Genomic DNA, 25,098 nt, shown 5'->3' on the forward strand with positions numbered 1-25,098 from the left:
TTACACTCGCATCGGCGTAGAGCTAGCTGCAAATCACATCACATCAACACCAGCACACAGCACAAATCGAACTTCCGACCCCAATAGATTGATCGAACGCAAATCCAAGCCCGTTGAGGGACTACCCACGGATCAACACAAAGCTCTTCGTCTAAGAAACAAAAAAAGAACAACCAACGCTAGCCACCCATTGTTGAAGACAACATATGCCACCCCCAAATCGCTCAAACTACTTTTTGCGCCGCTGCTGCTGCTGGCACTTCCTTGTTGTCATGGCCATTCTGCAACGCTTCACTCGCCTCCTTAATCGTCGGCACGGATTCAGACGGAACGACAAGCGATGCGCCATTGACAGCGCCATTGGTGGTGGAATCCTGATTCGGATCCTGGAGTCCCTGACGGACTTTGAGAACGCTATCGACAATGACGGCGTCGATGCCTTCGTTTCGTTGGAGCTAATTGCGCTGTTAGTCAATGTTGCAAACGGGTTTACAATGGCGTCGTGAGGAGGTCATGACTTACCAGAACGTTCTTTGGGTCGTTGTTTAGCATGCCATATGAGACACATACTAAACCGCTTTCCTTTACCACCTTGACCAGTCTTGGACACATGACCAGAGGCGTCGCGGCGCTGACTACGCCAAGCAGGTTCCATCGACTAGCGAATCGAATGGCTTCTTGCAAACTGGCTGCTCGCACGTCTCCGACGGGCGAGGTACCGGCATCGGTGAGGAATAGCACTGGAATCGAAGGTTGCTTAAACGAAAGCATCAGGCAGATGTCCGGATTGAAAGACGAGAAGATGATGTTTCGCTTGCCCATCTTGTCGTACACTTTCTCCAACACAGTGTCGACAAAGGAATTCAGCTCGACAGCATACTGGTCCATCTCCTCTTCTTCAGACTCATGAAGCATGGGATACTTCATCTCGACGTTGAAACCAACCGACTCAGGCAGCTCATCGAACATGCGCTCTAGAGTCGTGAAGGAAGACTGGATAGAATTGCCACGACTGTTACCCTTGAAACCCTTCTTCTTGAAATCGCGGGTGTACTTCATACGCTCAGTGAGCTCGTTTTGGCGATCTGTATGAATGTTGCGCTGCTTCGAGTTGTCGACCGAGTACGATCGAAGTCTCCGTGTGTTAGGGCGGTCATCTGTGCCATTCGTACCGTTGGGAACTGGGACCGTTTCTGGTGAACCAGCGCGAGAAGATCGTGGCTTTTGACCCTCGCCGATGTGAAGGAATTGATCCAGTGTGAGTGTGTGTACAGGTGCGTCGATACCAGTCTCGCTGACGAGGAAATCGTGGTAGATGACCGGCACGTGGTCCTTTGTCAACTGAACGTCAAACTCTACGTATTCCGCACCCAAATTTGCAGCAGAGATGAACGACTGTATTGTGTTCTCTCCGAGTTGCAGTGACGTACGTGAGGCTGTGTTCTTTCCCAGACCGCGGTGGCCAATAACCATGGTTGTAGCTGCCATCTTCTTCCAGTAGGTGTGCTGCTCTGTGACCGACATAGCTGGGTGGTGGAAGGGCGTAATGATCAAGAAGTTGAAATTAACAGTGCCGATCACGTCCAACGTGGAGGCCGCCACGATCGGTACCTTCATGTCTCCCTGGAGTGATATACGCTTGGATCCAATACTGGTCTTGATAGTTGACAGCAATGCCACTGCCCGTCCCACAACACGCTCTTGATTGCCGGCGTATGTCGGGATGATGTCGAACAACAGCTTGACCTTGGTAACATCGCTAGTCATAAAAGTTATAGGCTCAGTCGCGATATTCTCCTGGATGGGCAAGTCGATCACCGTAGGTTCTCCAGTAGCACCAGATGCGTTCACAACCACTGACAAAGCAGTGTCAAGTTGCGTCGCATGCGCATCCGCAAGGGGAATGTCATCCAACTTTACCGCAGGCGTATCCTTTCTGATGTCCATGGACCCAAGGCTAACGAGAACCATCGTTTCTTTAGTTAGATAACGATGGCCAAAAGTCTTTACAGGTTCGGGGGCCTTCTGCATAACGTTGTTGTTGTTGTCTCGGTTCAGGTTCTTGGATCTTCGCTCATCAAGTGAAGATTGAGTAGGCGACCCAGCTCGGGCGATGCGTGTATCCGTAGGCGCAACGAGATGCGATTCTGTGGTGGGCGTAAGTTCTGCTAGCCTTGCTGCTATCTCCATGTGACCACGGAGCGCGGCATGCTCCTTTGCTGTCCAACCAGAGTTGTCACACTTTTGCAAGTCAGCTCCGGCAGCGGCCAAAATCTCGACCATGGAAAGATGGTCGTCAACGCAAGCGATGAATAATGGTGTCCAAGCAAACGTCTTCTCGGCCACGTCCACTTCCGCCTTGTTCTTACTGGATCCTTTCAGTAGGACTTGGGCGCACTTATCATACCCATAGCGTGCTGCCATATGTAACGCGGTCTCACCACCTTCATCCTGATAGTTGACGTCCACACCAGCTTCGACTAAGAGCTTGACGATCTCTACGAAATTCGCCTGAGTCGCTAAAGTCAAAGCTGCACCTGATCGCGCAATGGCTTTCCGACATGCTAGTCGCTCTTCTGTGGCACCACGCCAGTTTTCTGCTTCAAGTAGAGCTTTGGTGGTAAGGGGATGTCCGCCCATGACGCTAAGATGTAGAGGAGCGTTACCCTCTGCATCCTGCCAGTAGTCGGAGTCGATACCTTGAGCGACATCGAACTGGCCCCAGTCTTGCATGTGCTTCATGACGACCTGGCAAATGACTACGAATCCATACTGCGCAGCATAATGGAGCGGGAACCTGCCATACGAGTCACGAGACTGGAGCGCGATGCGCTGCTCAGCACGAAGTTGGTCGAGTAGGTAGATGAGTAGTTGCACGGATTCGTCATTCTCGCTAAGTAGCTGCGTTGACTCTTCTTCGGTGGTAGTACAAGGACGAGGCTGGCGATTGGGATCCGTAGCAGGCACTATGAAGTTTCGTGTTTCACTCGAGCTCTGGAGGAGAGTTCCATCAGCTCCAAAAGTGTCGCCAGTCTTTGAACGACCAATATTGATGACAAGTCGGTGGATACAGTTGCGCTTGTTGATATCGTCTTCCTCCTCTAGTGAGATGATATCTTGCAGCAGCCTCTCAATACAGGACTTTGCCCGACACGAGATAGCGCGCTGCAAGAAGTTCAAGAGCACTTGCTGAACCGAGGAACTAGATACGCCGTTACTTTTGACGACTTCCGTGAGTTGCTCATTGAGATCGTTGACCTTGTCAGCACGGATAGCCGTGTCCACAGCGTCCAAAAGGCCCGAAGGAAGGTGTAGCGAGCGACCTGGGACTCTGCCCAGGGAAGCAGCAGAATGTGTAGAGCCTGTATCGTCGAATGTCTTGATGTCGCTCAGTCCCGATAGCCACTCATTGACCGCCTTCATATCCTGGTTCAAAGGCAAGTTGTGCGCAAAGGGCTTCGGATTGACTTTTGACGCTAGGTAGCGTTCCTGAAGACAAACAGTCTCGATTTTTTTGTCAAGCTTCTTCGTGATTTTGATGAAACCCCGGCGATTCACTTCTCCATACCATTGAAGCTTCCGCATTGATCCACGCAATTCAAGCAGCGCGCCCATGAGATCTTGCGCTTCGTCCTTATCGATACCCTCGGGTAATTGTGCGACTCGTCCATAGCGGCCATGCAGAAGTCGTAACCGTCGCGCGTTCTCGGCATATTTGCGGTTGTAGAAGTTATCGACGTCTTCGAGGTTACGATCGAGCGAGAAGAAGAACTCTGGATTTGTATGTCAGCCACATGTTCGTCGAATTTGGTAATCATGGACATTATCGGCATGCGCTCGCTCATGGCTGTGCTAGCATACCACAGACCTTTGTGGACGCAACGACGCCACGGGGGCACAACATTCAATACGGACTCTGGTAGGAGATGTAGTAAACATACCAGCAAGATCCGGAGCGGAGCCATCCTTGGAAGCTTCAGCAGCATTCTTGATAAGCTTCTTGAGGCCTTTATAGTTGATGTAGTTCGCCGCCCATTCCGGGACCTGGTTACGGGGTAGATTATGTCCAAACTTCATCTTGGAGGCAGAATGATAGTAGGTGGAAATCTATAGCCGGATCGAGCTCGATACTGAGCTTGGAGCGTAGCTCTAATGCGTATGGAGGACTAGCTTTGCGCTGGTGGGGGCGGGCAAAAGCAAGGATATGTAGCGGTAGGTATTGAATGATCGGCAGGGCAAGAGCCAGAGCATAAATTCCATGCGACCTGCGCAATCAACGCGTTAATGTTGAATCTTTAGGGTGTGCTCGAGGCGTCCATTCTCATTGGATGAGACAGAGCTCGACAAAACCGCGCCTGCAACATGGTTAAATGGACTGTCAAAAGTAGGGAAAGCCGCAGCTGAAGGCTGGGGGAAGTACACTGGAGCGGCGGATCGCTGATCAGTGTTATCGCGTGGTGCTGGAGGCGTGAGGGAAAGACGTTGAGATGAAAGAGACGTGGTTGGTGCTCGCGAAATGACGTATGGCGGCAGAGCGCGCTTTGTACTATCACTCCCGCAAGCGTAAGCAGAGGCTCGTCTGCTTTATACTGCAAGCTCCTGCAAAACTTGTGATGCTTCGGTACGATGGTGGATCCTTGCCCCAATTATCGCATTCGACTGCAGCCCGCTTGAGCGCCTCCTGCGTCGGCGGATCACGGCGGTGTATGTTTGTCAGCTTGACTCGCGAAGGACATGCGTTCAGAAAAGCCTGTTCTTGGCGCTGCAATTCGGTGTCATAAAGCAACTTGTGCGAGCCCCAAGCGCAACACAACTCAACACTGCGCTGGTGACCATCGTGAGATTTGAGCTCGGGCACACCGATACGGGCAACAAGGCACGCGACTGCCTTCTAAAGCGGGATGCATGTCATTCGTGGTGCCTACGGGGGCGCGGTAGCTTAGCCGGTCACACCGCATCAAAGACTGATTAACGTGGATGGTGGGGTTGCATTGATACTGGCTATGGGTTTCCCGCGCGATTAATGCTCATGGCACCTACACGGCACCGTTCATGCGTCCTGCTGCAGCTTTCTCCGCTCTGGGGAACCTGGCTTCTCCATATCCCGCCTGGGCGATTGGACCCTTCCCGCTAGTCCACCCATCGAGTCCGTGGGCGCTGGAACGTGCAAGATAAGGACCGAAGCAGCAGGCCTAGGCCTGCTCGGAAGAAGACTCTGATGTATCAGGTGCTTTACGAGAAAAAGAAGGCATTGCCTTCGTTGTCCTTTCGCTGCACCTTTGACAGGTCCTTGTCTGGTGCGTACTCTGTCCACGTGCTCGCGGGGAAGATATGCTTGTTGCGCTCGTACCAACGCCTGTCAACGACTTTGGTTATTGCTGGATCTTCACCGAAGCCCTCGAGTTCCTCATCTGGTATACTAGACTCTTTGCTCTTCTTCTTAGAGGGCTGAGCAAGTGGGTCGTATGTAGCAGGATCTACTTCGGCGTCGGCATCGGACGTGCTGGGAGTGGCTTTGGTGGGTTGTGCTGAGTAGTCGAAGATCGGGCCATCGAAGCCAGTGACCCTGTTAAACAAGAAGTGGTAGATCTCGTAGTGCTGGCGTCAATGTTAGCATACAATAAGAGGCACTTCTGAATATGATGCTTACATGCGGTAATATGACTTCACCTCTGACAAGCATCAAGTCATCTACGCTGACCCTAGCCCAATCTCTTCGACTCTTGTCTCCTCCCACGCCTAGCTCTGCACCCACTTTTCGGGCTTTGTCTAGAAACAACCATATCTGCTCGCCCTTCTTTATCCTGCATCTTCCGCCTGGAACATTGGTCCCATCATAGAAGACAAAAGGTATCACTACTTCGGTCGCCTTTACGGAGTCGCGCATGAGTATAAAGTCTTGCCGTGCCTGTTCTGCTTGCTGGGCTTCGCGTTGGAGAGCTGTCTTGGTCATGACACGGGGCTTGAGACCGATGCTCGAGTTTGCGCCGAGCTTCTTCTTGAACACCTTCACTTCAACTTCTGGGGCAGATGTTTCGGTGGGGGTGCTTTCGCGAGGGGTAGACGTCTTCGAAGCATTGGATTCGGTGTCTTCGTCTTCATCTATGCCGAATGAGAGCTTGCCTTTACCAGCTACTTTGCGCTTCTTCTTGAAAACGGGCTTCGGCGTCGATGCCCTATACTTTGCAAATTAGCGAACATCCAATGAGCGTGTTCGCAGATTCGTACCCTTCGGCGGGTGTGTTTTCGCCTGAGTTGATCGCAGCGTCACCTCGCTCCTTCCTATCGAGCGCCTCGGCGCGTCGCTTGCGGTAATCATTCAGGTTGACGAGCCCGACAGTTTGCGCCTTAAGCAAATCCTCGGCTGTCGCAGCCTGGGATGTGAAGCGCGCATTGCCAGATGTATCTGGGCGATCGCCAGAACTCGAGGCAAATCTGTCCATATTCGTAGAATGATGTGGGTTGGAGGATATGCGGTTGCCAAAAAGTCGACGATCATTTCGCGCCAAGCCCCGGTCGTGGCTCGTCCCGTGATTGCGTGAACGCGACGCGATCAACGGGAAGGAACACTCGCCCCCACTCCGATAACAATCTCGCCCCAGCGCTCTAAGCCCTTGCCGGACTACACACGACATGCACAGCGATGCCGCGCATTGTACAGGACTCAGATGAAGAGCTGGACGACGATCTCGAGGGCGACCTTGTGCCACCCAAACAACCAGACGCGTCCACGCAGCCACCCAGTAATGAGACCCACGGCACAGGATCCACCGGTAGGGCCGACACCATGAACCTGTATTCCGAGTTGAGAACGCTGATGTGTAATCCAGAATCACTGAAGAGGGCTATTGAAAAGGCGCACCGCGAGCATCTTCAATCGCAGCCCAGCCAGGATGAGCCTCAGTCCTCAGTATCCTTGCCTGAGCATCCAACTAAGAAGAGAAAGACCGCGGCTGATCCTAGCCCGCTCAAGCCGTCAATTGATGCATCGTCCAAAAAGAGAGGACCAATCACCTATGGCAAGGCTCCTAAATCTATCTTTGGTAGCTCTCCAGCAATCATCGCTCCACTGGACGACAAGGAAGGCACGAGCCTTGCTAATTGGATGCCGGACAGCACTATGCGCGGATACTGGATGAACCACGAACCAGCCATGTTTAGTGAGCATGAGCCTTCGAGCACTGTCCCCAACGCTACGATGACCCAGCAACATGTTTTGGAAGTTGTTAATGCTCCGATGATGATGGGCCAAGAGATCGATACTGAAGGTCGTCATTGGGTCCCACCGCCCGAACCATCGATACCTTGGTCAGACCTCATGAAGTTCACACCTGCAGAGGCTGCTGATCAGACTGAGTTATCGGAACGTGACCTACCTCCGCTCGATCTTTCATTAGCCACCCCGATTCGAACGACGCAGGGAGGCTATGAATACTCTGCGTCCCAACGTAGCAGGCGTGGGTCTTCCGTCCGTCTGAAAAACAGTCCTTTGAAGAACGAAGTTCCGCACACCGACTCCAACATAACTTCGGCTCTTGATTTACCCTCTACTGCATCACCAAGGACCCAGAAGAGCAGTTATGGAGAAGCAAAGGAGACGCCTCGTCGTTCAAAGTCACAACTAGTACCTAAGGATCAACCTGACGACGACCTTGCCGCTATCGGGCTCCCCAAGGAGCAATACAAACCACGCCCCAGTCGCTCAAGATCACTCAAGGTCGAAGAGGAGGGACCTATTGACTACTCTGTCCGACCCGAGAAAGTCAAAAAGGTTAGTAGACGGCGGCAGACAACAGCTGCTGTCGATGCCAGTAATATCAAAACACCTGAAAAGGTACGACAGATTTGCGACATGGGCTTCACACCTACGACGACCTCTGGGGCTCTGAAGCGAAACAACGGTGACGTCATACAGACCATAGATTGGCTAGTCACTAACAATGTTGGCCATGATGAGCTTGCACCACCAAGTCCACCTAAAAACAAGCCGGTCACGAACAAGAGTGAGGAGAAACCGGCGATGGACTCCGAGGCTATTCAAGATATTATGCGCGATCTGAACGAGTATCGCAGAGACGACACCCAGGATGCCGTGCAAGACACGGTCCACGTTGCGGTGGCGAACGGTACTACTATGCATACGGAAACCGCGGATGATATAGCAAGACCTACGGTGACCGAACTGCGTTCCCCGACAAAAGTACAAGTGGTGATACCTAAGAAGTCTCCAGTTGCCACTTCCAAGCAACCCGCAAGTTCAGCCACAACATCGAAGAAGAAGGCGAAGCGTAGGAAAACCATGTCGGATCAGCCTGAGAGTGAACAGGCCGCAGCAGATGATACTGTGCCTGAAGCCATACCCGCGAAGAAGACGCGTGGTCGACCCAAGAAAATTGCACCTACTGTTCCGCCCCAGGAGCCCAATTTAGAACCAATGGAGCAGACCACGGAGATGGAACAACATGAAGAAGCTGTGCAAACCACCGAGCCTGAAGCACTTCCGAAAATAGCACAGCAAAGTTCAGGAGCCGCATCGAAGGAGAGGAAGCAGTCAAATTCGGCAGATACCCCAGAGACAATGACTGCCAATGATCCCATCCTACCATCGAAACCCTCCCCGGCTGCAACATCAGCAACCCCAGAACCCAAAACAAAACCTACAACCGCATCGCCAGCCACTACAGGCAAGGTGCCATACCGTGTAGGACTGAGCAAACGCGCGAGAATTGCTCCTTTGTTGCGCATTGTGAAGAAATGATAGGGCAGTGCTTACTTCTCCTGTCACAAAGACATATAGATTATGACGTTACACTTAGCATCTAGCTATGTACCTGAACCTAATGATACCCACTTTTACTTGGCCTTACCTTCAATTTCCACCTCTTCGTGAACGTCGTATACAAGGACCAGCTGAAGTTTTTCTAGTGGCTCGCCTGCCTTAGCCGAACCACAACTCAACGTCTGAGCAAACTAGAGGACGCAGCTATTTGGTCTCGACGTTCTGGCGCCAAAGCGTATCGGCTATCCACTTTGTTGCATCTTCGTGGCGCTCGATCAATGCAAGACAACAGACTGCTGTTCGCTCTATCTACTGGTATCCTTACCTTGACGAAGTTTTGAACCACTAAACATCGCATTGCATATGCGATTTGCTTGCCGGAGGTTCATTGCCGCCGGCGGCATTATCGATTATCGAGAGCGGAAGCCAGCGCTAGCTTGGACTTGGCGGTGGAAATGAAGGCTCTCAGGGGCCTTCCAACACCGAATCGCAACCAGCGGACGACAGCCGGGGCGTTACCAATCCTGCACCCCTGAGCTTGGCGTCAGGCGTTCGTCCTTAGAGCTGGGAAAATGTGACTCGGAGTATCGTGCTGCGAGCGGCGCGCATGACGATGTGACCGTTACTGGCGCGCTGTCGCATACCGGTAGTCCCAACACCACGGGTGTCGCAACAACGGCTGACAGAATAGACATTGTTGTTACCGTTTCCTGGTACTGAAATCATTGTTCGCAATGTAGCATTCGAATCGCGACTAACATGCGGCATTCACCAACTTCATCGATACTGGTGATTGCCCTTCTGCAGAGCCCTTCAACCACATTCCTGGATTCGGTGCCGACGAAGCCGAAAGCGAAACGGCCTCTGATTCCTACGCGAGACGCCATCGAACGCCACATCAAGCCATCAACGTGAAAACCACGATGTTTTTGTGACGCCAAGTATCCCCGCTAGCCTGTTGTTGAGATAGGCCCCGCCGGCGATCATCCCACTTCAGTGTATCCGCGACGGGAGCTGGTCAGAACCAGCATCGCGTCTCATATATTTAGACCCCGGCGCCTTATTAGCTTGGTCATGACAGGAACAGGTCGGCTTCAGGCTCTGTTATGCCTCTTCGAGATCGACATGTTTATGGGGTTTGGCACCTCACAAGCCTCCCAAGGCTGTAGGGCTACCAAGACGTGCAATCACGATAAAGACATGAGAGTTTGCCGTATCACCTTACAGTGGCTTACACTAGGCGCCTTACCAATCTTCTCAGTACCATGCCGTCTCCACTGTCCCTTCGTATCCCACGAAAGTTTCCCAGGGCCGCGCTCTTGGCTGCTGATAATAGTGTGCTGACTTCTTTCAGTTAGTGGGGCTCCACTCCTCGCAGCTACGCCACGAGTCGTCGCCCTTGGAGGTGCGTCTACAGGATTCTCTGTTATAAGTATATCGGATTTCTTCTCTTTGCGTTCTTTACTCGTCTTGCTCGTCTTTGCACGCATAGCGACCGTCACTCGTTTACTCCTAACTAATTCTAATTGACTTATTGTCAACCACACTCGCTTTACACTTTTGCAACCTAAACCGAATACTACAACCATACTAGGACTGTAAAACTTAATTCGCTAAAATGCGTTTCACTCAAGTCGCTGCTGCCTCTTTGGTAGCACCGCTCGTTGCCGCTCATGGCATGGAGGGCATGCCAAGGATCGTTGGTATGCCTAGGCAGTTGAGGGCCAGCAACCCTTTTGCTGGTTTCAAAGACCATCATATTGCTCACCCAGATCCCATCATCCGCCCCCGACAGTCTGCTGACGGACGCTGTGGTCCTGACGGCGGCAACCAAAAGTGTGCGGACAACGAGTGCTGCTCAAGCGCCGGATACTGTGGTACTACCCAGGAACACTGCCAAGCGCCTGACTGCTTGTTCAACTTTGGACCTGCATGCGGTATGACACGTTCTTTCCCGTCTACTGTGATCAGCTTACTCATGTCACTGCAGATGCCAACAAGACTCCTGCTGGAGCAAGCACCCGCAATGATGTTCGCCAGAAGCTAGGATCCATTCCTTACGGCGGTGGTGGTATCTACGTCTGCAACAACCCTGGAACCGTCGCCATTACATACGACGATGGTCCATACATCTACACCGAGGACGTTATGGCTCAATTTGAAGCACGTGGTGCCCATGCCACATTCTTCATCACCGGTAACAACATCGGAAAGGGTGCCATTGATGAGAACTGGGCTGGTGTCATCAAGAAGATGTACGACAACGGCCATCAGGTCGCTTCTCACACTTGGTCCCACCAGGACCTTAGCCTCATCACCAAGGAGGAGGTTTACGACCAGATGGTCAAGAACGAAATGGCCATCCGTAACATCATCGGCAAATACCCTACCTACATGCGCCCACCTTACTCTTCCTGCGATGCTGAGTGCCAGGAAGTCATGTCTGATCTTGGCTACGTCGTTTCCTACTTCGATCTCGACACCGACGACTACAACAACTTGACTCCGGAGAAGATCCAGGTCTCCAAGGACAACTTCAAGAACGGCATCGACACCCGCAACAGCGGAGACCCATACGACGGTGACAGACTCGTCATCGGCCACGACATCCACCAACTGACCGCGGAGAACCTCACTGCATACATGCTTGACTACCTCTACGCCCAAGGCCTCACAGCTGTTACCATGGGTGAGTGTCTCCAGGACCCCAAGGAGAACTGGTACCGCGACTCTACCCCCGCTCCCCCCAGCACTTCCTCCACTCGCACCTCTTCTGCCGTCCCTACCCCCACCGGCCCTACCTCCAAGGACGGCATGTGCGGCTCAACTGGCGGTGACCAGTCCTGCGTCGGCTGGGTCGGTATTGACGGTCTCCTCGGCGAATGCTGCTCTCAATACGGATACTGTGGAAACACCGCCGACCACTGCCAAACTGGCTGCCAAGCCGGTTTCGGAAAGTGTGGTGCCCAGCCCAGTGCCTCTCCCTCCGCCTCTGCCTCCGTTTCTGCCAGCGTCACTGGTCCCGTGCCTACCCCTACTGGCCCTTCTACCACCGATGGATCTTGCGGTGCTGCAAACGGCGGCATGACCTGCATTGGCTTCAACGGCCCCGCTGGTCTTAGCGAGTGCTGCTCCGAGTACGGATACTGCGGTAACACTGACATCTACTGCGGAACAGGTTGCCAGGCTGGCTTCGGAAAGTGCGGTGCTCAGGATGTTAGCAGCGCTTCTTCTTCTGTAGCCGCTAGCTCTACCCCAGCTCCGTCTTCCTCGGCTGATGTCAGCAAGGACACTGTCTCTTCTTCCACTGTCTTGAGCTCTTCCGCCCCTGCTTCGTCCGATGCTAGCACCACTATCGATGCTAGCTCCAGCGCCAGCCAAGTCTCCTCCGCACCCTCTGCTACTCCTACCACTTCTGGAGAGAAGTCCCGCGACGGCTCTTGCGGCGGTGACAAGGGATACACATGTGTTGGATTCAGCACTCTCGAGGGCGTAAAGTCCGAATGCTGCTCCGCTTGGGGATACTGCGGTTCCTCCGAGGACCACTGCGGTGCTGGTTGCAACCCAATCTATGGCAACTGCCCTTCGGTCTCTTCTTCGTCTGTTTCCTCTTCCATCGCTGTTTCCAGCGCCAGCGAGAAGTCCGAGTCCACATCTTCTACTGTTGCTACGCCCACATCTGAGGTCATTTCTTCATCTGTTTCTGCTTCCGCCTCCGCTTCGGCTTCGGAGTACGTTTCTGCATCAGTCTCTGAGCATGTTTCCGCGTCTGCTTCGGCTTCTGCCTCGGCTTCTGCCTCTGTTTCTGAGCACATCTCTGCTTCCGCTTCCGCTTCCGCTTCAGTCTCCGACTACGCCTCGGTGTCCGTCTCCGTCTCCGAGCACGTCTCCGCATCCGCTTCAACCCCCACGTCTGAGAAGCCAGAGGAGCACGAGTCCACCTCCGTCTCTGTCTCTGTCTCTGCTTCCGCCACAGACTCCGCTTCCAAGGACAGCTACCCCACCAGCTCTGTCGTCCCAGCCTCCGAGTACCCAGCCTCCACTCCTGGAAACTCCCAGACCGTCCCATCAAGCAGCTCAGTCGCCGTCTCGGCCTCTTCCGAGTACCCCGTCTCAAGCTCCGCTTCCTCTGCCTACCCCGTCTCTACCATGACACCCACCCCCGTCCACCCCTCATCTTCCTTCTCGACTGCCATTGTCCGCCCTAGCTCTACTTCCTGCTCCACAACCGCCACTCCTACACCTACCAAGCTCCCCGTTTCTTCAAACGGAAAGTGCGGTGAGGCCAACGGTGGCCAGACATGCGCTGGCTACAAGACGCTTTTCGGTGTTGAGATGGGATGCTGCTGCAAGCAGAGTGGACGTTGCTCCATTGACCCCTGGGCGTGTGGTCTTGGATGTGACAAGGGATACGGAAAGTGCTGGTTCTAGATGATGAGCGAGGTATTTTTTTATGGACTTTCTTCATGTTCTGGTTATATCCTTAGGGTGGTGGTTTGTTGTGGCTTGCTTATGTAACATGTAGAATAGCAATACATGATGATGAAGACCTAGTGGGTGTTGTGCTGGAAATTCTTTTGATCATGGTATCGTGTCCGGTGAAAGTGACATAGTGAGAAACTCAAGCTCATTACAAAGGAATGCTACGAAGTGTTTCTCAAGAAAGTGCCACAATTTAGGCAGCGGTGGGACTATGAAAACCCTCTGGAAACGGTCATGTTCGAGAACCAACGTTACAAGTACGGCTGGATGTCCGAGGTCCCGGATTACGGCTCTGCCTATGATTCAGACTGAGTGGCATGGCGAATCAGTATTCTCTAGATTCTGGATTTCTAGATGTACGAAGAGAGGATCGAAAACAAAACGAAGTTGGAGAAGACATGTACGACAGTCTCATCTTTTTGGGCGGTAGTCACATGCGCATTACTTCCCAGCTTTGTGTCTTGGCCTTGTACTTCTAGGATAATCATATAAAACTGTGTCAGTACGACCTCCCCGCCTTTCTCACATCCCAAAGTACACTCCATTTTACGAAAAAAAAAACAAGCCAAGTGCGTTCATGGAGGAGACTGCCTCTTCTCCAAAAAGTCTCAACCTGTCAATTATGTCCGGCACCTCTCTTCGCGCCCTAAAATCGATGGCTCGAGTTTGTCATGAGGAGCGTTCTTCGAGTGCCACCCTAGTACGAAACTCATCACAAGAGAGCCACATGTGCGGCACTTGCTCTCCTTCCCCAGCTCTACACTTTTGGACTGTTCGATACATAAAAGCGTCTTCGCTACGCCCAACCTCCACTCATCAATAATCTCATTTCATTCTCTTCTTAACAGAATGCGGAAACCAGACGAAACATGGAGAAGGCGTTCGGTCTTCCAACATACAACAGACATAGTCATGTTTCTTCATCGTGCCGTAATTACCAAAAGACGTATCAGTGTACTTCATGACGGGAAATCTCTGTTCAGAGTTTACACCACTTATCCAACAAAAAAAAATGATAGCGATCCTTGATGTGTGGCAGTCGCGGCGAGGTACACACAACCGTATCCTAGTCTGAGCTTCTACGTGTATCGAAAACTGGAAAGGTCATGGGTATGACGGTGCTGTCGCTCTTGGTGGAGCACTGCAATCGCTGAGATGGCGATGGCGATGTTCGATCACATGTGCAGCTGTCTTCTTGGCTCTTCTATAAAATGATCTCTTCGGCAGCTGTATCCCTTCTTTCTGCATCCAATCTGTTTCTTCTTTTACCAAAAAAGCCTTGATCAAGATCCATGGGGATTGCTCTGCCTGCACTCCAAAACCAGACACGTATGACATATGTGTTCGCAACCTTCCTTGCTTCAAAACCAGAACCATTGTCCGGGTGACTGTGCGTTCTTTCCAGGACAACTTTGAAACTATCTGTTCATCCAAAAGGACCGAAACACATATCATGTTTGCGCTACGCTGTCGCATCGATCTACTGCCAAATTCGCTATGGAGACACCTCTCTTCTTCTTCTTCTTTGTAATCAGAGTCCGTCGCTTCTTCCAAAAAGGCTCGTCGTAACTTCGATGGGGACTGCGCCTCTTGTTCAAGAATGTAACATGCTAGCCCGATGGAGATTGCGCCTTTCCTTCGAAATCACAATTACAAGGTTGACAAGTGTGTCTTTCTGTGCTGTCAAGCTTGTGCGGATTAGGAAAATAGCCGTCGTTTCTCGCTCACGAGATCTATGAGCGCAAATCATCGACAACCAACCACGAAGCTCTCAAGTGTGCGTCGTTCGCTGGCTCTACTATAAAACCTGTCTGCGGCTGCAGCACTTTTCTTATAAACTCAACTTCTTCATCTTTTCCCCAAAATGCGAATGTCAAAGCGACATGAAGATCGCGCCTGTTGCTCCTAAAGTGACCGCAAAACAGAATTATGTGTCTCTCTCGAAGCACCATATCGAACTTTCGATGTTTCAGAGAAATCGCACATCCCCTCTCATGAGAGCGCTACCGCCACGAACACTGCATATAAAACATCTCCGACTAGTCGACTACTCTTTCTACATCATCAGCTATCCTTCCTTTTTCCAAAACCTTGTGGGATGGTTGTATGAGACCGCGTCTCTCTCTCTCTTCAAAAGTGAAATTCAACCATTATGTGTTCCAGACCTTTTTCCCGGCTCCCGACCAGGCCGGCAATCGTCCAAAATATCACGCACCCTACCAGAAAGCTCAAAATATCCAGGACAATGGGCGAGCGCTGTCGTCTTGCAACTATTATAAAATCCTCCACTGGCCGACCTTCTTCCTCCATCATCCATTTTCCTCCTCCCTTTTCCTAAAAACACTACGGATATTTGCCATGGAGACGGTGCCGCCTTCCAAAGCTTCATGAGTCCACTCGATGCGCCTGGTCTGGCCTCTTCTTCTTCTCTCAATACTCAATCTCCAAGTTCACAATGAGATGACTACAAGCTTCGCGCCGAGTTTGACATGGCGGAAATCGACTCAAAGAGGAAATGATCATGCGTGATGGGTTGGAAGAGTACTGTTCCCATCGACATGTTCGTCCTCGCTGTCTGGAGCTGCGATGTCGACAGGATGGGAAACGGGAGCAAAAGCAGGAGCAAAAGCAGCAATGGGATATAAATTCGAGGTCCTCGATTCTATGTTCTTCTTTCTCTTCCCTTCTTTCACACTACACAATGGATGCCATCTCTAAACAGAAAACCAGCGAGCTCACTATGTGTCGAGCACCGAAACTGCCATAGTCACTTTACATGGTCCGACGGACGTCGGTGTCGGATACCTGCCTACGTTTACAAAATCATCACTGTACACAACCAAAACCGTCATTCACCTTCACCTATGACCTGAGATGACGAAAACGTCGCGACATTATACCGTCAGACTTTTGCGTGATTCATAGGAGAGAGTGTAATACATACGGATCATCCTATCTCACACCTACCAACCAGCCAGCGTCCACCCACCCCACATAACAACAATTCTACCAAAACTCCCATCCATGATGCGCTCACGCACACACACAACACCAAAAACGCCAAATCGCTATGCCAGTCACACCACCAACCCCCATGAACCCAACCCGTCCTCACAGGCTCCCCTCCTACACACACCCTCTCTCTCTCACCCATCACCAGCAAAATACAAATATCACAGCCTCCCCACCCCCACCCTCGCCCCCCAATCCCCGCGATTAAACCTCTTCAAATCCCCCCCAGCCCTCCTAAACTTCTTCATCTCCCACTTCTTCTTCTTTTCAAACTCTTCACCTGCCAGTCTCTTCCTCACGAGTGACTTTTCCTCCACTGTATTACCATGACCACCACTACCAGCAACAGTAGCATCGTGCAACACAGCCGCATCTTCCCAACTATACGAGAATTCCTTGATCAAAGGATGACTTTGGTTGTTGAGTTGGATAGCCGAAAAAGGGTTCTTGTGGGAGAATTTGAGTAGGTCGGGGGTGGTTTCTGTTTGTTCTGTTACGACCATTGCTGCTGTTGTTGTTGTTGTGGTCGTCGTCGTCGTCGAGCTGAGCTTTAGACCATGGGCATCACGTCTCGAAGTGACGGTAACAAACGGAGGACCATCGGCGTCACCATCATCAATAGTAGTAGTGTGCTTCTCCTCTTCCTTCTCGGGGAAGGGGTTCGGTATACCAGGCGACGTCGGCGTCGGAGTATGCGTACCACCAAAGACGCGTTTCGGAGCCGTATCGAATCTCGCGAGCCCTTTGATGCCAAAAGCGTTATTCCCTTTACTCCTCGTCCTTGCATGATGATGACTACCACCTCCTCTTGCTGCTGTCTTGTCGCCCCCGAGCGGCGGTCCAGGTATCCAGTCTTCCTCTGCATCACTATTTTGCTCTCCCGGCATGCCGACACCCCCTCTGCGTCGCCTGTTCTCTTCATCTTCACTCGCTGGGCGTTGCAACTTTGGTCCCGCGGGCGTCATCTTGACGCGTTCCTTCTCCTTGCCCTTGGACGTCGGTTTCGCGATACGTTCCTCCTCCGGCGGCGGCATCTCCTTGTCTTCGCCCCTCATTTGCGCTTGCCTGACCTCGTCGGCCATGTCCCGCGGCACAGCAGCATGGATATCCGTCATGAGCTTTGCCCTTCTACAGTAACCCTCCCAGTCCTCGACGGCCAACTTGCCTGCTGCTTCGTTGAGCGCACTCGCGGGATTCGGTTGGATGAGGAGACAGGATATCGTGACGAGCACGTCTCTCAGCTTCAAACTACTACTCCAGTCCCGCTTCAGCGTCTCCACACACACGGCGCCCGTGGCCTCGTCAATGTTCGGATGCCATAGTCTGGTTCGGAATTGCGCCGTGGGCGGGGCGGCGGGGTACGTAGGTGGTATGTCGAGGTGCAGGCGCCATACACCGCCCGAATAAGGTGTTCCTACAGGGCCGGCGAGAAGGACGTCTAGAGAGGTGAGGTCTGCCGAGTCATCCGCGCCTGGAGGGAACAGGTAGTTGGGAGGAAGGCCGGCGGTGTGCAGGGAGCCGTGGTCGGCGGCGAGGCGGCGCAGTGACTTTGAGTTCTGAGTGTTTGTGTTAGTGGAGTGCGTGGGTACGCGACGGGACATGCGAGCATCACCATGGCTGTGTGCTGTAGTAGGAGCGCGTCTGTGTAGGTGAGAGAGAGAACAAGGCGTTCATTGCGCTGCTGTACAGACCATCTGCCGTCTTTGGAGTGGTGAGCAGTGACGAGTCAGGCCTGCGGTCTTCCAGCGGTTGCCATGCACCCACACGTCGGTCGCGACGCCCCGCAATTCGCCGCCATCTGAGCGCGCCTTAGCGCGTCAACTCCACCTCCGGCCTCCTCACCCATCAACCTCAAGCCATGCATGATCAACATTTCAAACAGCTACTCTGCGTAAAGACATCTCCATCTCCATCATATTTGCTAGCTACAGTCATCCATCCAGAAAGAAGAAAAGAAGAAGAAGAAAAAACGACCCTTCCAGATGCAGGTCACATATAGTCTTACATCCATCATTTCCCTCTAATACTCCCTAACAAACGCCATGCTATAAACACCCCTACAAGATGTCCATCCCATCCTCCGTCTCCACAAAAGGAAACTGCCCACTCTCAATCGCCGCCACCCGATCCAACTCCTCCTGATACTCCTTCCTCAGCGTATCCAGCGTAACAATCTGCCTCTTGAGCAACTTCTTGCCCTGTCCAATCCCCCAATTCAACCCCCCTCCTGCACCACTACTTTCCATCCTCTGCTCAGCCAATATGTACGCATCCTCTTTACTGACCGCCGACAAGGTATTGATAATCATGAGGTAAATCTGCGCCAAGCTTTCATCAGCCGGGTCGTGGATCTTGCTACTGGTCGTCTTGAGACGTTGCAGCCGCTCGTGCAGGATAGACGCTGCGCCGCGGAAGTTGTTTCGGCTGATGCGGAACGAGTAGAGGATTTGATGGTACGGCGGTCCGGAAGCAAGGTTGAGTGTCTTTTGGCAGAGAGAGGTGAGGATGGTGTCGACGGCGTCGGAGAGGCCGACAAATGGGAACGTGAGGAGGGTGGGAGTTTGCGAGGCCGTGACCATGGTTGTGATGAGAGTTTGAAGATCAGATGTTTTCCTGTGTGGGAACGGCAACAGTCAGTATAACAAGTTGGACAGTGGTAAAGACGGGTATTTGACGTACAAGGCTGTGTCGCTATGCCTGATCAACGCAGAGTACGCATCATGGAATCTAGCTGTTTGTATTGAAGCGGTGAAGAGCCGTTGGAGCAGATCCGTCTTGAGCTCCTCATCTTCCTGGCCCATCAAACATCGCAGACCGAGTTTGGCAAAATCCGCGACGTAGGAGTATGCCTTGGCCTTCTCGAACAGGCCGATGACGTGACTGTAGTAGCGTGCTAGGCCTTCGGAAAACGAGTTTCGCTCGACTTCTGATACCAGGCCTGCTGTGTCTTCTTCCGCGACATCGAACATTGGACCGAGGGCTGTACAGGTTAGTGGTCTGTAGGCAAATTTGCATGTAGTAGACTTACCCATGGTATATGCAGGCTTTTGGAAGCACAAAGACGCGAGCGCACTCTCACCGAGTGCAAGGTGCATGCGCCCCTTTAGATAAGAGGCCCAATGACCTTCAGGAAGGAACTTGGAAAAGTCCATAGCGAGGTCGTACTCTTGCTGTGCTAGAAGGAACCCCATAATGTCCTCCACGACATTCTCAAAGTCGTGTTCCCTAAAGATGAAAGACAACCAGCCCCGGCTCCAGTGGGTGAGTAGACCCGCCTTCGTATCCTTTGGTAGCAAGACCTCAAAGGCGCGCAGTCCGTAGATGCCCTCGAGGACTGTCTGGGTGATAGGTAGCTTCTGGGTCTTGTACGTCTCGCCTAACATGCGATACAGTTGCTCTGACGCTTGACCCGTCATAGACTGGTGAGCCCACACTGTGCGAGCTAACCAGGACACCACCATGCAATCCTTGTATCGAAGCAAAAGTTCTGCAAAGACTTCAGATGCATCCCACTCATCATGTGTTTCTCCCTCCAGCTCGATGAACATGAACAACAGCAGCACAAGCAAGTCCAATAGGGCATTGTGGTCATTCTCAAGCGTTTCCTTGGAGACTGAAGATAGCGCACTCAGCCCATATCTTGCGATTTGCTTTCTCGACTGAGGTCGGCCATCGTGTTCATAGTCCAGCTTCTTGATAGCTCGGAGAAATGTCTCAGTGCCCAAGTCCTTCACTTCCATACCAAGCTCTTCGACAAGGACGGTGACATCCTCGTCAGTCACATGCTGGGAGAGTTCGCTGTTGACCTCGATCCATTCCATGCGATCCAAGATTGTGATGTTCCGGCTCTGTAGTAGGTCCATCTCCATGTGGCGTTGTACTTGTTGCTGGACAAAAGATGGCAGTCGTTGACGGAAGGAAGCTGCGGCGTTCAACAAACGTGCCACATCGCGAGACTCCGAAGTATCCAGGGTTTGCCGTAGGGGTTTGCTCAGCACGCGCTGGCTTGAGATGGCAGCTGCGTTGAGTGTAGTGACTTCTGACTCGCTGCAATTCCTAATCGCAGAGAGGTGGTCGCTCAACACTAGCCACGGCCGGTCGGTAGCTCGGTCGTAAACGAGTGATAGCGATTCTCCCCTCCGCTTATGTAGATCCTTTACCAGACTCCAGTAAGCCTGCCACTCTGCTATTATGGCTTTGCTAAGATCTTCTGTTTGCGGACTGTGCTCGACCGCGAGGGTGACAATAGTGGCGCTTAGACGCTCTTTCAAGCTGCCCCGATTCGACGATCGACTTGACCGCACCCGCTCTGAACCTCTTTTGCAGATGAGCAGCGCCGTCTCCAACGTCGCAATCGTGAACCGTCCGGGATAGAACAGGAAGTCAATCCATTGATCAGAGACCTCCTCGTCAGGCTCCAACTCTCGCTCGCTAGGATTCGCAGGATTCATCTTTAGTGCCTCGACGGTCAATGGGCCTGAATCAACAGACACCCAATCGCTCTTCCAAGTTTGTGTTCGTTGGTCGGCAAAATCAGTGAGGTCGAATTTCAATGAGTAGACTTTACTGCTCGGTCCTGACCTAGCGCGTATCCAGATCTCCGAGCCCCTCCACCCAGGTCCTGGGATTACGTGGAATTCCTCTAGTGTCCATACAGTCGTGTTCATCAGTTCGTCAATCGGCGGAATGAGCTCCGAGTCCTGCGCAGCATCGTAGAATCCATGGTCCTGGTCGTCCGCGTCCCGCACGCCCCAGAACTTGAATTGATGTTGCTTCGGAGAGTAGGTGACGATATGATACTCTGCGCCTCCCGGCCCCCCAAGACCGTCCACAACAGTCATGAGCATCGACTGCGAAGGTCCAATCGAGTATGAAGCTTGTGACTTTTCTAGTGCAAAGTCGTCGGCGCCCAAAAGGTCAACGTGAGCACCTGGCTTGCCCGACGCAATGTTCCACGCCCTTATCGAGTGATCCAAACACACTGAGAGGATGTGTTGCTTGTTCGGTGATATCGCGACCGCAGCGGCGGCTGATACAGCAAAGTCTGCGTTTTCAAACCTGACTGTGGGCTGCGCTTTCCATGACAGAAGACCGCGTACCGACCAGTTACTCTGCTGGTACCGCGCCCCGTCCCACGTGTTGTTGGCCTTGTCCCAAATCAGACGGCAGATGGCCCCATCATCAAGTGTTACGAGTAGCTCCTCTGCGCTTTCGGCGACCAATCTGTAGGGTATGCGCCCGCTGAAGAGGGCCGGCTCGAACCTCTTACACCACGTCTCGGGTTCCTGCTCCGAGGCTGCGGGAGTGGAGAAGAAGTCGCGGTGTAGAGTCATGGTATAGAGCTCGTTGTTCGTCGTGATTACGAAGACGCTCAATGCGTTTCGGTCAGCGGGCTCAGCGAAGGCGACGCAAAAGGGTCGAATCTCGGCGGGGAACTGGAAGAGGAGCGCGAGGTTGGCCTCGAACTTGTCGGCAAAGTCGTGGTCCAAGTCGGTGGACTGTATCTCCAACATCTTTCTGTTGTCCAGCACCCGCCAGAGGAAGCTTCGCGGGTATGCATGGTGTTGCCGAAAGAACATGGATCCATCCGTGGCTAGATGACGCCTCGTGAAGGCCTCCTCGTCTTTGTCTGCATAGTGCTCTGTGATAAGACTGCGCTTCACCGTACCTCGGATCCCGAAAGGAGCGTGTGTTGGTATCGAAAATACGATTGTCGAGCCAGGATAGGCGGGTTCGATGTTCAATCGCGCCTCTTTGTAGAGACATGTGCCTCCGTTTTGAACCATGGCGATCGCATGCGAAAGGGTCCCGACTGTCGTCGCAGGAGTCGAGGAATTGTGGCGCGCGTTGGGTTGGAGTTGCAGCTGTCGGCGCGAAGGTAAAGCTCACAAAAACAGTCGCCGCGGTGCATGCACGAAGCTGTCTGGCGCACGCGTGCACGGACGCGGCTTTGTCCTTCACCGCAGATCACCTTGACGTTTCTTGCAGGGGGGCTCGCATCACGCAGCACGCGAGAGAAGTGGACAACCATGATGTGCTTCGGTTCAAATTTTGTATTAGGATATCATACGCATTGCATAAACATAAATCGTCCACGACCAAACACATCTAGATCGTCACCGCCCCATAACGCCTTGCACCGGCAATGCGAATCGGGGCCGAAGCCCCTCCATCAGCCTCATCACCTATTGGCCCTCTCCTCGAGGTCCTTCTCCTTGGGATCGCCAATGCCGTCTTCGTTGATGGCGAACAGGCAATCACTCTCTGGCAGACATGGGCTGTCATAGATCTTGCAAACACGCGTTTCTCCCCTGCCCTTCCTCAAGCTGAGGCGCGTCGTACTTGCGTGCGCAATGATGTTTCCTCCGATAGGTTTCTTCGGATCTGGGTTGAACATGGCACTTGGCCCACCATCCACTTGTGCAACGACTTGGTTGGTGATTACGACGGCAATACCAAACTCATCCGCAAGCCGTTGTAGCGTGCGCATGAACTTGGCCAAATGTGTTTGCCTAGCCGAAAGCTCTCCACGCCCTGCAAAATCCGTTCGATATAGTGCGGTGGCGGAGTCGACGACGAGCAATGAGAATCGTGTCTCCGTCATCATCTGGGCGGCCTGGTTGAGAAGCTCCAGCTGGTGATCAGAGTTGTATGCGCGCGCGTAAGCAACATTGTCTAGAACTTCTTCTCCTGAAAGTCCGAATCGATTTGCCACAGCCAAACATCGTACTGGTCGGAAGGTGCCCTCAGTGTCGATGTATAGGCATTTGCCCTCACCACCGCCCATGTCGAACGGCAGCTGGCAGGTAACGGCGAGTGTATGACAAATCTGACTCTTTCCCGTTCGAAACTCGCCAAAGATCTCTGTGATCGAGCCGGTCTCAATTCCACCTGCCAGAAGAGTGTCCAGTTGTTTTGAGCCGGTCGTGATCGAAATCAGTTCGCTACGACGTGAGTGCATCTCGGTAGCCGTGGTGAAGCCCATAGGCACAAGTTTGGAGGCTGTTCAAGTAAGCAACAGGCAATATAACGGCGTCATTGCTGCTTACCCTCTGCAAGTAGTTTTGAGGCCTTTTGTTCTGAGATGCCCTTTATTTGCTCGAGCGCTCGCCGTGGCCTGTCTGTCGTTAGTGGCGGGGCCAATCTACACACAGTGGCTGACATACGTATAGGCAATTGACTCTACGGTGTTGAAGCCGCCCTCAACAATCAATTTGATGTCGCGTGCAGTCAATCCATTGACTCCCTGAGATCTCGTCAATGTCCGCTGCGCGTACCAAGTCAAGTAAAGCATACCTCAAGCGCAGACACCGGAGTGGGGGCACCAGGGCCACCCATGCTGCTATCATCGAACTGCTCTTCTTCGGCACTCATTTTGACGGATATGGGACAGTAAAAAAGTGTGAATTAGTCGTTGTACTGGAGTCGAGTGTGAAGTGTTCAAGAAAGAGAGATGAGTGGCGAACGGGCATCTAGATCAGGCGCGTCTTGCTAGCGCCAAACGCGTTCTCACATGACGCTGATAAATCGCCACAAGGCAGTCGCGCAGGCTCCCACGGTCATGTCCGACGTTACTCCGCAACACCAAAGACGCTTCACGCACTGACACTTCGGGTGTATGTATAGTCACATGTTCATTCCTTTCTATTTCATGGTATCATTGTACGTAAAGACCTACTCGTCATCGCCAAAGAAGACCTTGACCGGTAGCCAGGCGTCACCACAAACCTTGAAGCGCTCAGGCAGCGAGCTAATCTCCTTCATCTCCTCATCAGTCAGCTCCCAGCCGTCAAGCTGGAAGTTGCCCTGGATGCGGGATGCTGTGACGGACTTGGGGATGACGCTGGAGCCACGCTGCAGACCCCACATGAGCAAGACTTGCTGGACAGACTTGCCCTTGTTGTCGGCGAGCTTCTTGAGCTTCTCGTTCTTGTAAAGAGGTGAGTCGGTTGATCCGAGGCAGGAGTAGGCGGTGGCGTGGATGCCCTTCTCCTTGAGGTAATCGAGGAGCTTGGGGCTGGTCTCACTGTCAGTTTACACATACATGAGTGAGCTGCCAACACATGACTTACGAGGGGTTGTTGGGGTGGAGCTCGATCTGGTTGACGGCAGGTGTGGTCTTGAAGCGAGAGTCGGCAAACAGCTTCTCGAGGTTCTTGATGGCGAAGTTGGAAACACCAATGTTCTTCACGCGGCCAGACTCGGGGAGCTTTTGCATCTCCGCCCAGGTGTCCTTGAAGTCCCAGTCGGGGTAGTGCTTCTTAAGATCATCGGGGTCGGTGGAAGAAGGCCAGTGCTGTCACCGCGTCAGTGTTTAGTCCAATCGGAGAGTATACCTTGATGTTGAGCAACTTACCATGAGGTAAAGGTCAACGTAGTCGAGACCAAGACTGTTCAGAGAGCTGGTAATGCCCTCTTCAACGCGCTTGTGCCATGGGTTGTCAAGCTTGGTGGTAACCCAGATCTCCTCACGGGGTACACCAGAGTCCTTGATACCCTCGCCGACCTCCTTCTCGTTGCCGTAGGCAAGCGCGGTGTCAATGTGGCGGTATCCTCCCTGGAGGGCAGCCTTGACGGCCTCGCGAACCTCACCAGGCTTTGACTGCCATGTGCCGAGACCGACAGCGGGAATCTTTGCGCCAGTGTTGAGCGTGAAGTGCTCCTTGGTCCAGTTCTTGGGTGCCATTCTTGCTAGGGTACGAATCATAAATTGTAAGGTAAAGTTTGGGATGTAGGAAATTTGAAAGAAGGCAGAAATGGCAAACTTTTGAAGGGTGATCTGGAGGGGCAGTGCCGACGCGTTGTGTACCCCTCCTACGTCAGGG

At 52.7% G+C, this 25,098-nt stretch overlaps 8 protein-coding genes across 8 annotated transcripts; 3 read left to right on the plus strand and 5 right to left on the minus strand.

Moving 5' to 3' along the window:
• Positions 1-61: 61 nt before the first annotated feature.
• On the minus strand, positions 62-4,300 carry CC77DRAFT_593262 (GDPD-domain-containing protein). Its single transcript, XM_018532393.1, has 3 exons — positions 3,942-4,300; positions 523-3,773; positions 62-455 (listed from the first exon to the last, which is right to left on the minus strand). Exons 1-3 carry the CDS (start codon positions 4,075-4,077, stop codon positions 225-227), a joined length of 3,618 nt encoding a protein of 1,205 aa, XP_018379190.1. The 5' UTR covers positions 4,078-4,300; the 3' UTR covers positions 62-224.
• Positions 4,301-5,232: 932 nt separating this feature from the next.
• On the minus strand, positions 5,233-6,443 carry CC77DRAFT_1067565 (XAP5-domain-containing protein; the record flags this gene model as incomplete). Its single annotated transcript, XM_018529010.1, has 3 exons — positions 5,233-5,598; positions 5,651-6,176; positions 6,229-6,443. 3 exons carry the CDS (start codon positions 6,441-6,443, stop codon positions 5,233-5,235), a joined length of 1,107 nt encoding a protein of 368 aa, XP_018379191.1.
• Positions 6,444-6,603: 160 nt separating this feature from the next.
• On the plus strand, positions 6,604-9,140 carry CC77DRAFT_1055347 (hypothetical protein). The gene is made up of 2 exons (XM_018527833.1): positions 6,604-6,773; positions 6,831-9,140. The coding sequence occupies exons 1-2, from the start codon at positions 6,644-6,646 to the stop codon at positions 8,756-8,758; spliced, it is 2,058 nt and encodes a 685-aa protein (XP_018379192.1). The 5' UTR covers positions 6,604-6,643; the 3' UTR covers positions 8,759-9,140.
• A 580-nt stretch (positions 9,141-9,720) lies between these two features.
• CC77DRAFT_593907 (hypothetical protein) lies at positions 9,721-10,304 on the plus strand. The gene is made up of 2 exons (XM_018532395.1): positions 9,721-10,079; positions 10,138-10,304. The coding sequence occupies exons 1-2, from the start codon at positions 9,854-9,856 to the stop codon at positions 10,209-10,211; spliced, it is 300 nt and encodes a 99-aa protein (XP_018379193.1). The 5' UTR covers positions 9,721-9,853; the 3' UTR covers positions 10,212-10,304.
• CC77DRAFT_1026352 (hypothetical protein) lies at positions 9,993-13,330 on the plus strand. Its single transcript, XM_018526244.1, has 3 exons — positions 9,993-10,079; positions 10,138-10,716; positions 10,770-13,330. The coding sequence occupies exons 2-3, from the start codon at positions 10,398-10,400 to the stop codon at positions 13,208-13,210; spliced, it is 2,760 nt and encodes a 919-aa protein (XP_018379194.1). The 5' UTR covers positions 9,993-10,079; positions 10,138-10,397; the 3' UTR covers positions 13,211-13,330.
• A 3,104-nt stretch (positions 13,331-16,434) lies between these two features.
• CC77DRAFT_1002586 (UBC-like protein) lies at positions 16,435-18,028 on the minus strand (the record flags this gene model as incomplete). The annotated part of the gene is made up of 2 exons (XM_018523188.1): positions 17,886-18,028; positions 16,435-17,829 (listed from the first exon to the last, which is right to left on the minus strand). The coding sequence occupies exons 1-2, from the start codon at positions 17,886-17,888 to the stop codon at positions 16,435-16,437; spliced, it is 1,398 nt and encodes a 465-aa protein (XP_018379195.1). The 5' UTR covers positions 17,889-18,028.
• A 302-nt stretch (positions 18,029-18,330) lies between these two features.
• On the minus strand, positions 18,331-22,059 carry CC77DRAFT_950183 (hypothetical protein; the record flags this gene model as incomplete). The annotated part of the gene is made up of 3 exons (XM_018535302.1): positions 18,331-18,886; positions 18,953-19,253; positions 19,302-22,059. 3 exons carry the CDS (start codon positions 22,057-22,059, stop codon positions 18,331-18,333), a joined length of 3,615 nt encoding a protein of 1,204 aa, XP_018379196.1.
• Positions 22,060-23,947: 1,888 nt separating this feature from the next.
• On the minus strand, positions 23,948-24,959 carry CC77DRAFT_950185 (aldose reductase; the record flags this gene model as incomplete). Its single annotated transcript, XM_018535303.1, has 3 exons — positions 23,948-24,290; positions 24,346-24,569; positions 24,630-24,959. 3 exons carry the CDS (start codon positions 24,957-24,959, stop codon positions 23,948-23,950), a joined length of 897 nt encoding a protein of 298 aa, XP_018379197.1.
• Positions 24,960-25,098: the final 139 nt, after the last annotated feature.

Source organism: Alternaria alternata, assembly GCF_001642055.1.
Source record: "Alternaria alternata strain SRC1lrK2f unplaced genomic scaffold CC77scaffold_38, whole genome shotgun sequence".
In the NCBI taxonomy this organism is placed as follows: Eukaryota; Fungi; Ascomycota; class Dothideomycetes; order Pleosporales; family Pleosporaceae; genus Alternaria; species Alternaria alternata.

Excerpts from the sequence above, each read along its gene's own strand:
- CC77DRAFT_1026352 (XM_018526244.1), top strand. The coding sequence starts at position 10,398 with ATGCGTTTCACTCAAGTCGCTGCTGCCTCTTTGGTAGCACCGCTCGTT. Across the intron at positions 10,717-10,769 it reads CAACTTTGGACCTGCATGCG|ATGCCAACAAGACTCCTGCT; the intron begins GTATGACACGTT and ends ATGTCACTGCAG.
- CC77DRAFT_593262 (XM_018532393.1), bottom strand. The coding sequence starts at position 4,077 with ATGAAGTTTGGACATAATCTACCCCGTAACCAGGTCCCGGAATGGGCG. Across the intron at positions 3,774-3,941 it reads CTCCGCTCCGGATCTTGCTG|AGTTCTTCTTCTCGCTCGAT; the intron begins GTATGTTTACTA and ends ATACAAATCCAG. Across the intron at positions 456-522 it reads ACGACCCAAAGAACGTTCTG|CTCCAACGAAACGAAGGCAT; the intron begins GTAAGTCATGAC and ends CAGCGCAATTAG.
- CC77DRAFT_593907 (XM_018532395.1), top strand. The coding sequence starts at position 9,854 with ATGACAGGAACAGGTCGGCTTCAGGCTCTGTTATGCCTCTTCGAGATC. Across the intron at positions 10,080-10,137 it reads TCCCTTCGTATCCCACGAAA|TGGGGCTCCACTCCTCGCAG; the intron begins GTTTCCCAGGGC and ends TCTTTCAGTTAG.
- CC77DRAFT_1055347 (XM_018527833.1), top strand. The coding sequence starts at position 6,644 with ATGCCGCGCATTGTACAGGACTCAGATGAAGAGCTGGACGACGATCTC. Across the intron at positions 6,774-6,830 it reads CCACGGCACAGGATCCACCG|AATCACTGAAGAGGGCTATT; the intron begins GTAGGGCCGACA and ends TGTGTAATCCAG.